The sequence below is a fragment of the Microcaecilia unicolor genome, chromosome 5 (assembly GCF_901765095.1).
Source record: "Microcaecilia unicolor chromosome 5, aMicUni1.1, whole genome shotgun sequence".
Lineage (NCBI taxonomy): Eukaryota > Metazoa > Chordata > Amphibia > Gymnophiona > Siphonopidae > Microcaecilia > Microcaecilia unicolor.
The window spans coordinates 143622413-143632341 of record NC_044035.1 but is presented as its reverse complement, the minus strand read 5'-3'; the positions used below and the strand labels follow the sequence as shown (position 1 = coordinate 143632341).

The following is a 9929-nucleotide window of genomic DNA, read 5'->3' as shown; positions in this document are numbered from 1 at the left end:
TTTTCCAGCCTCTATGCCAGCCTCAAATGTCATACCCAGCTCCATCACAGCAGTATGCAGGTCCCTGGAGCAGTTTTTAGTGGGTACTGCAGTGCACTTCAGGCAGGCGGACCCAGGCCCATCTCCCCCACTTGTGGTGGTAAATGGGAGCCCTCCAAAACCCACCCGAAACCCACTGTACCCACATCTAGGTGCCCCTCGTTACCCTTTAAGGGCTATGGTAGTGTTGTGGGTAGTGGGTTTTGGGGGGCTCAGCACCCAAGATAAGGGAGCTATGTACCTGGGAGCAATTTGTGAAGTCCACTGCAGTGCCCCCTAGGGTGCCCGGTTGGTGTCCTGGCATGTGAGAGGGGACCAGTGCACTACAAATGCTGGCTCCTCCCATGACCAAATGGCTTGGATTTGGACATTTTTCAGATGGCTGTCCTTGGTTTCCATTATCGGTGAAAACCAAGGCCAGCCATCTCTAAGGCCGGCGATCTCAACATTTAGGTTGACCATCTCTTAGGTTGACCTAAATGTTGAGATTTGGCCATCCCCGACCGTATTATTGAAACGAAAGATGGACGCCCATCTTGTTTCGATAATACGGGTTTCCCCGCCCCTTTGCTGGGCTGTCCTTACAGATGGGCACCCTTAGAGATGGGCGTCCCCGTTCGATTATGCCCCTCTATGTTACATAGATACAAAATCACAATGAAAGTGAGTTACCCAATGAATGAAGCGCTATGCCTCACCCATTAGTGGTCTTATCAGACTGCCACGTGGGTGTTTATTTTTCTGAGGGTGCTCCTCTTACCTATGAAAAGTAATTTTTGTATTAGTCCAAAAGTATATGTAGGCATGACCTACATCGTTTAGAAGCAAGGTTGTTAGAACACAAGTCAGATCTGAAAAAGGCATAGGAAGAATGAGTCTTTAGTGGTTTATTGTGGTAAACATGGACATGGAGTCATGAACTTGAAATGTTTTGTGCTTGATTGCAAGGCAGGTTTATTTATTTATGGCATTTATACCCCGCTCTTTCCCGCTCGATAGCAGGTTCAGTGCGGCTTACAAAGTGTGGTACAGCGTATCATGGAGGTAATACAGGTTTGGGAACAATGTATCAACGAGATGACATAATTACATACAGTAGGTTCAGTGCGGCTTACAAAGTATAGTACAAAGTAATGCATGGATGATACAAAGTGTAGAACAAAGTATGGAACAAAGTGTTGTAGAGATGACATAATTACAGAGAGTATCGCATGGATGATACAAAGTATGGAACAAAGTGTCGTAGAGATGACATAATTATATAGAGTAAGACAATAGTAAGAGATGTGGGTAAGGGGTTGGAGTGTGGGTAATACTAGTGGTGTGGAATTATGTTTGAGAATTAGGCCAGGTCATTAGGTTGGATTGGTGGTGGGGGGGGGGGGGGGGGGATAGATACAAACATCTGCATAGAAGAGGGGCAAATCGGATTCATAAATTGAAGTCGTTAGAATCAGTAGGGCTTAATCAGACAATTGATTGGAACATCTTCCTGTAAATGCTGCTCTTTGCAGTTTTCTATTTGATACTGCTCTATTTGTTCACAATTTTTTATTTGAAATCAGTGCTTTAAATTTAGTTGTCAACTTTATATTTTATGACAAGGTAACACCAGCAGAGGGAGCACAAAATAACCCTTAAAGCGCATGCATCGGTGTTTCTGATTCTATAGCGCCATTTTGAATCTTAGCCTTCAGCAGGTTGCTGAGATGTACGCAGTGAGCTCCAAGTTTGTAAGTTACAATGTTGTGTTTGTTCTTGTTGTATCTTTCACATTTATCTTTGACTACTTTTATTATGATGTTTTTTTAGATTCAGCCTGCTACACCAATTCTTCTGTCCTGCATTCATGACCCTGAAGAAGCCGGTTTGTCCGGTGAAACAGGTCCTGTTGTAAAGGCCTCTTAAAGCCTAATATTCTTAAGGCTTTAATATCCAAGAAGTGTAACCTTGGCACATCAGCACACCCAAAAGTCTCTTCCTTTTCTGAAATTTACTTTACTGAATAAATGTAGATAGCTTACTCAGTCAGTAGATGTTAAGAATTTCATGCCCCAAGGCAAGAGGCTTCGTAGTTCTGAGAGCTGCAAGGGTGGATGGAGGTAGAAATCTGAAGAAAGGAAACGTTGCAGAGATGGGAAGGTGATTAAATAGATGAAAGCAGTTCAGAGATGAGTTGCTGGCTTTGTGCAATAACTTATGAGAAAGAATGATGAGGTGAAAAGATGGAGAACAGAAAGACAAGTGCTGAAGTGGCAAAGATGGAGAATGAGTCTCATGGAGACAGGGAGGTCAGGAAAAGCCCCACATAAGTCCAGGGATGGGGAGGTAAAGAGGCCAATAGGGACAGAACATGAGATCAGGTAGCAGGGGTGTTCACAGAGGGCAGTCCTCGACTGGAAAGAAATGTGATACCCTAGTTGACCCATTAGGACAGAGATAGTAAGAATAATCAGGAAACGATAGCAGGTAGACAAAGGAGCCAAGCTTGGCTGAGAAGGGGAGGAGGTCTTTGTAGAAGAACAGACCACTAGTAACAGACTTTATACAAACAAGCAGGGGTGGTTGTGGAACAAGTGAGGCTACATTTCATACAATGCATTGCTCATATATCTTTGCAGTGAGGACTGCAGCAGTAAAAATCCTTAGAATAACAGTAAAGGCATTAAATATATTTTAGGGCTACACTATAAACTAGTGTAAGGCTTTCAGGAGACAGAACACCTGTCAGGTCAGGCTTATTAAAAGCTAAATATTAGCATTTTAAATTCAAAAGATATGTTTGCTGCAGTTGATTTGCTGAATTTATTGAAGTCCACTACAGTGCCTGGTTGGTATCCTGGCATGTGAGGGGGACCAGTGCACTTTGAATGCTGGCTCCTCCCACGACCAAAGGGCTTGGATTTGGTCGTTTCTGAGATAGGCATCCATTATCGCCAAAAATCAGAAATGACCAAGTCTAAGGATGACCATCTCTAGGGACAACCTAAATGTTAAGATTTGGGTGTCCCCGACCATATTATCGAAACTAAAGATGGACGCTCATCTTGTTTCGATAATACAGGTTTCCCTGCCCCTTCACTGGGACATCCTGCGAGGACGTCCTTGTCAGCATTCGTTGTTCAGTTATGGTCCCAGGTCCAGTCACATGGGGTGGAACCACAGGACCCAGCAGCAGCAGCAGCGCCAGCTCTCCCTCCACCACCCACAGCAGAAGCTCTACCTCCACCACCCACTGCAGAGTTTCTCCCTATACCACCCACAGCCTTTGCCAATGGTGGCACAGAGGAAGAATATGCAGAAGGGGGGGGGGGCACATCCTCAGCAGAGGCCATTCAGCCAGAGGAAGCAGCTACTGTGCCTTGCAACACAATTGCTGGGCCACAATGTGCACCTGGAAGATTACCACCACAAGAAATTGGAGCTGCAAAGGGAAGCGGTACAGGTGCAATGGGAAGTGGTACAGCAGCTCCAACGGCTGGAGCACAGCATCGAGGGCCTACAGCATGACCTGAAAGCACATAGTACAGCCCTGATGCAGCAACGTGCAGTCTACTTCCACCACTGCACAGCAACCACCCGCAAAGAAGAGGAGCTTGAGATCCTCAGCCCCCCCCAGCCTTTTGGGTTCTGTGCCCAGGTTGCAGGGCAAACCACAGACCACAAGGTAGCCAGACTTCCAGTTGGCAGCTGAGGCAGCAGGCTGCCTTGTGGACACAGAGAACAGTGGGACCTCATCAGAGGAGGACTCTGAACAGAGTTCCCCTGCAGCACCGACAGCTGGACTGCCACCAGCTGCTCAGGAACACGGTGGGAGGAGTAGGAGGGGCTGGGGACAGGGCGGGGAAAGTGATGGGACATGCTGGGGGGGGGGGGGGTGCTGGGAGGTGGGAGGAAGGAGTGTGAGGGTTGGAGGGAGGGGAATATGCACAGAGCGGGTGATGGTGTTGGGAGGGGGTGGTGGTGGTGTGTAAGTAGTATGTGATAGCAATAAATGTCAACTTACTCTCACACAAAACTTGTCTCGAGTCTTTGCCTGGCTCTGACCCCCAGCTGGTGTGCACTCTGCTCTGCTTTGTGGGCGGGAGGTGGAGGGGGCTCTTCATCCTCTTCATCTGGGGCCTGCTGCTGTGGTTGCTGTGGCTCTTCTGGGAGGGCCTGTCCTCTGCGCATTGCCAAATTATGTAGCATGCAGCAGGCCAGGAATATCTTTGACACCTTTTGGGGGCTGTACAGGAGCTCCCCTCCAAAACGGTCCAGACATCGGAACCTGTTCTTAAGTTGTCTGAAGGTGCACTCGATGATGCCATGTGTGGTCCAATGTCTACTGTTGTAGTTCTCCTCCAGCCCTGTTTGTGGGTGCACTATGGGGGTCATGAGCCAACTCCGCTGTGGGTAGCCTCTGTCACTTTTGGGGAGAAAGAGGATGAGAAAGATGAGTGTGTATTGTTTGGAGTGGGTACCTTGTGGAGGTGGTGGGGGGGGGGGGAATAGTGGGTTGTGGAGTGAGCTGGAGGGAGACAGTGCTGAGGGTTGTCCGGTGGAGGAGGTATAGTTTGGTCAGATCCATGCTGCACTGACCTAGGAGCCATCCGCCGGTGATCTCCCCTTTCTCAAACCTGCAGAAGATTCTTGAGTGCTGCAATATATAGGCGTCATGGGTGGAACCTGGGTATCGGGCACACACATCTAGAATCTCCCCCTGGGTGTCACGCACAACTTGCATATTGAGTGGAATGCTTTCCTGTTCCTATAGGTGGCCTCTCATGCCCGGGGGGGGGGGGGGGGGTGTCTGAGTGCAACATGTGTGCAGTCAATGGCGCCTATGACTGAGAGGAAGCGAGCTACAGCGTAGAAGTCAGCCATGTTGGAGTGGAGGAGTGGCCTAGTGGTTAGAGTGGTGGAGTTTGGTCCTGGGGAACTGGGTTCAATTCCCACTGTAGGCACAGGCAACTCCTTGTGACTCTGGACAAGTCACTTAACCCTTCATTGCCCCAGGTACAAATAAGTACCTGTATATAATATGTAAGCCGTATTGAACCTGCTATGAGTGGGAAAGCATGGGGTACAAATGTAACAAAATAAAAATAAATACAAAATAAAAAAAATAAAATGTTGTTCTGCAGGACCTGGGGGGGTGGGGGGTGGGGAAGGTGATGTACTCAGAAGTGTGAGTAAGGAAGGTATCAAGGAACTGGGTGAGGCAGTTAGAAATGGAAGGCTGGGTGAGACCCGTGTTCACAGATAGGACAGACCAGAAACTCCCAGTGGCCAGAAAAGATAGAGAAGCAGTGATCTTTAGGTGCACAGGGATGGGGTTGTTCCTAAGGGTACTGGGCTGCAGGAGGGGTTGGAGCTGGTCACAAAGGTGCTGAATGGCAGTCCTATCAAACCGATACCTAGTGAGACACTGCAGGTCAGTGAGGTCTAGGAAACTGCTACAGGGCCTGAAAACTCTGGGGCGTGAGTACCTCCTGCGGTGCCTCCCCTCTTCCTCCAACATGTGAGCCACCTGTGCATTTAGTGCCTCCATTTCCCCACACTACAGGTGCAATGCAGTGACACCAGTGCTCACCTCTCCCTACCAACTTGGTGAAACACAGCAGCAACAAACAGAAGCTGACACTCACTCTCTCAACACTCTCCCACCACCGACAAACAATGCGGTCACACACAGCAGAGCCACACTGCAAGCACTCTCTGACCCACTACAAACTCTTCTGCCACACCCTCTAGCCACTCACTCTCCAAGCAGCAAAGGACAGTCTTCACAAACATGCTGCAGCAGCACACAGGAGAAAGAGACAAACAGAGACAACAAACAGGTAAGGGAATGAAATGTGAACTTGGGGACAGTGAATGGAGAGGAATAGGGGGAGGGGATGGGGAGATAGAGGAAGGAATAGTAGTGTCTGGGTTTGGGGACTAGAAGGGGTAGGAAAGCTGAAAAGGTAAAACACAAAAGAGGCAGGTGAGGCTGAAAACATTCCGACTAGGGCATACAGACAAAGGTAACAGGTACTCAACAAACTCTCAGCTTTCTCTCCCAACAACGATCTCGCCACTCTCCAACTCCACAAAATCGATAATGGGTCTAAAGACGAGTTCCCCCTTACCCTGGTTACTTATATTTCAGGTCTAACTAAGGACGCCCATGTTCCCGCCCATGCAAAACCATTTTGCTATCCGTTATACATTGGAGACGCCCATCTCGTAACACCGCCCATAACACAGCCTCTGTGGGGACGTCCATAGATGAGCATCCTCGTGCTGAGGACATCTTTTTACGGCCCTGTTTCGATTATTGGATTTGGACGACCTTCTTTCACAAGGACGCCCATGTGCCTTTTGTTTCGCTTTTTGGATGCCCTTCTCTTTCAAAAATGAGCCCAATAGTAACATAGTAAATGATGGCAGATAAAGACTTGTACGGTCTATCCAGTCTGCCCAACAAGATAAACTCATTTACATGGTAATGTGATACTTTATATGTATACCCAAGTTTGATTTGTCCTTGCCTTTCTCAGGGCACAGACCGTAGAAGTCTACCCAGCACTGTTGTACTAAATTCTGGAGCTAACGTCGAAGCCCCTTAAAATTTACACTCCATCCCATCCCTATCTATTCAGTCACAATCAGGGCACAGACCGTAGAAGTCTGCCCAGCTCCCATTTTGTTTCCCAATTATCGGCGTTGCCACCCAATCTCCGCTAAGATTCTGCGGAACCATTCCTTCTAAACAGGATTCCTTTGTGTTTATGCCACGCATGTTTGAATTCCATTACCATTACCATTTTCATCTCCATCACCACCCGCTGGAGGGCATTCCACATATCCACCATCCTCTCCATGAAAAAATACTTCCTGACATTAGTTTTGAGTCTGCCCCCCTTCAACCTCAATTCATGTCCTCTAGTTCTACCGCCTTCCAGTCTCAAAAAAAGGTTCATGTGCGGATTAATACCTTTCAAATATTTGAACATCTGTATCATGTCACCCCTGTTTCTCCTTTCCTCTAAGGTATACATGTTCGGGTCAGCAAGTCTCTCCTCGTACGGTTTGCATCGCAAATCCCATACCATTTTGTAGCTTTTCTTTGCACCGCTTCCAGTCTTTTTACATCTTTCGCAAGATACGGCCTCCAAAACTGAACACAATACTCCGTCTCCAAATGGGGCCTCACCAATGACTTGTAGAGAGGCATCAACACCTCCTTTCTTTTGCTGGTTATGCCCCTCTCTATGCAGCCTAGCATCCTTCTGGCCACGGCCGTCGCCTTGTCGCATTGTTTCTTCACCTTCAGATCCTCAGACACCCTGAATTAAAAGCTAGCTTGTTCAGCTACGAGTGCACTAGCCCAATCTGACAGTGCTGTGAGCATGTGGTGAGGCCCTAAGAGCACTCATTTCTGCGTAGGCAAGACCAGGGCTGCTGAGAGGGGGGAGGCAGGGGGAACAAAATTCCCTGGGCCTCCAAGGGGGGCCCAGAGCCAGGGTCTCTCTCTACTTCTCCTGCTCCCAGGCCGCCGGCGCTACAGTCCCTGGTCTCACCTGCCTGCCCTCAGCTCCATCGACAGCCTCCCTCCGTCCGCCACAGGCCCCCTGCATTCAAATCGGCAGCGCCTCACTTCCGTGTGAAAGCGGCAGGATCGCCTCCCCTCGGGCCCTCCCTCACTGTGTCCTGCCTTGTCTGATGTAACTTCCTGTTTCCGCGAGGGCGGGACACACTGAAGGAGGGTCCGAAGGGAGGCGATCCTGCCACTTTCACTGGGAGGTGAGGCGCTGCCGATTTGAATGCAGGGGGCCTGGTGGCGGACGGAGGGGGGGGCTGTCGACGGGGCCTGGGGTGGGCGGGTGGAGACCGGGGACTACGGCCATAGGAGCCGACTCTCTGGGTGCTGTGGGTGCTTCAGCACCCCCAATATTAAGAAAATTCCTTGTATGTGTCCAGGGAGGGGTTATTTCCATTGGCCTTAGCACCCCCAATAATTTTAAAAAGTTGACTCCTATGACTGCAGCGCTGGCGGCCTGAGAGCATGAGACACGACACTGGTAGCGCTTGGGGGGGGGGGGGGGGAGGGCGGGGCCCGGCTCAGTCTCTCGCGGCCCTGAGCAAGACATTTGCACTCGGCACTGAGGCTGAGCCTAAACAGGGTAGATGAGTTAACATCCTTGGGCTGGACCAGTGAATGTGGGCGTAAATGCCTTGGGAGGAGGGGCGGAGCAAGCGGGAGCAGGGGCGGAGGCGGAGCTCGAGCCGGCTAGAGAGCATGCGAGCTGTGCTGCTGGCCGCCCCGCTTTTCATTTCGGTAGCCGTGGGCAGTGGGCGAGGAGAGGCGGTGAGCAGGCTCCGGTGTCTCTGTAGCGACGTGGGGAGGTGCAGAAATGGAATCCAACCTATCCAGACTGCCGTTCCGAGTGTACGAATTCGAGCGGAGCTTTGATGAGCAGGGGGCGATCGAGTGGTTTCAGGAGAACTGGTGAGTAAGCGAAAGGGGAACGGATTCGGTGCTCGCCGGACCGCAGGTGTATCTCTCCCTGTACAAGTGGTGCGTTCTTTCGATCCTTTTAATTGCCTCCCTTCTCCCTGTGGTTGGCATCTATCTGCAGTCTGGGTGATGGTCGAACGATCGTGCAGGATTGAGTACTTGGGTTCTGTCTATGATAGACACTAGGGCCGTAGGAGCCAATGTCTCAACATGATTTTGGGGGGAGGGGGGGTGCAAAACCGAATGGAAACGACCCCATTTCTGGACACAGTCAAGGAGTCTGCTCAATATTGGGAGTGCAGGGCTGAAGCACCCACAATGCTGGCTTCTGTGCCTAGGGCAGGGGCGTGCGCTTTGAACTGCTGAGTTTTTGAGACATGTTGCATGAGGTGATGAAGCCGGCTTCATCTGATAGGACCGTGTTCAGAGGCTGGGCTCTGGCGTCGCACATCGAAAGGCATAGCGTGCATTTCACCCACTCGCCTTATCAGGCTTGTGTAAGCCACACTGTCCAGCCGTTTGTAAATACACGTACCAGACAGCATGACCTGGCTTCAACCGTAGCTTTCGGATAAATTAAAATCTACTTCTGTAGAGCCCCCTCAAATCTTAGGCATGGCTGCTGGGCACTACACAAAGTAGACAGCCACTGGTAACAATGGAACTTGGACTTTTGTGCCTTTTTTTCCTTTAAATTTGCAGAATCCTACACAAAATGTACAGTTGAGACTGGTGTTTAAGGTAGCAGGTGGATATTGATTGCAGCTCAGTGTACCTTCATGGAGGGGACTTTGAGGCATATTTGTTTTGTTACATTTGTACCCTGTGCTTTCCCACTCATGGCAGGCTCAATGCGGCTTACATGGGGCATTGGAGAGTTAAGTGACTTGCCCAGAGTCACAAGGAGCTGCCTGTGCCTGAAGTGGGAATTGAACTCAGGACCAAAGTCCACCACCCTAACCACTAGGCCACTCCTCCACTCCTTACAAAGTTACATAAGTAACCTATGGAACTTTGTAAGTCTGTACTTTGAAAATCAGCCCCTTTGTGAGTTTGTGTCCGAACCTGCAGGATGCTGGGCATTCTGTTTAAGCAGAGGAGCCAGCTCTAAGTGTTGAGGAACTCCCCCCCACCCCTAATAGTGAGCAAGCTCCTTTGTGTCCAGGGAAGGTAACTTGTATTTTGTTTTGCAACCCTGATAACTTTGAAATGTTGGCACCTATGTTTGTAACCTGTGCTCCTCTCTTGTCTTTCATAGGCATTTCCTCACTCGCAGCATAACATACTACCATTTCATGAAAGGTAGGATTAGTGCATAGGTTTGCCTAAGTGTGGTATCATTTAAAATAAGTAGTGCTAATAACTTTATTTTCTTAGCTTAGCTTGGTCAGTGCATATTAAA

The 9929-nt window shown here is 49.5% G+C and overlaps 1 protein-coding gene across 3 annotated transcripts in view; it reads left to right on the top strand.

The window, feature by feature from the left end:
• Positions 1–8302: 8302 nt before the first annotated feature.
• Positions 8303–9929, top strand: part of LOC115470328 (elongation of very long chain fatty acids protein 6-like) — a 55488-nt gene continuing 53861 nt past the window's right edge. The window contains exons 1-2 of one of the 3 annotated variants that reach the window (XM_030203375.1): positions 8439–8518; positions 9786–9829. Coding sequence is in view for 1 of the 3 variants with exons in the window: in XM_030203373.1 (XP_030059233.1) it covers positions 8424–8518 (95 nt within the window). In the remaining 2 variants the exon portion in view is untranslated. Of the gene's footprint in view, positions 8519–9681; positions 9698–9785; positions 9830–9929 lie in introns of those variants that run through there. The other 2 variants (XM_030203376.1, XM_030203373.1) reach the window with 2 other exon arrangements.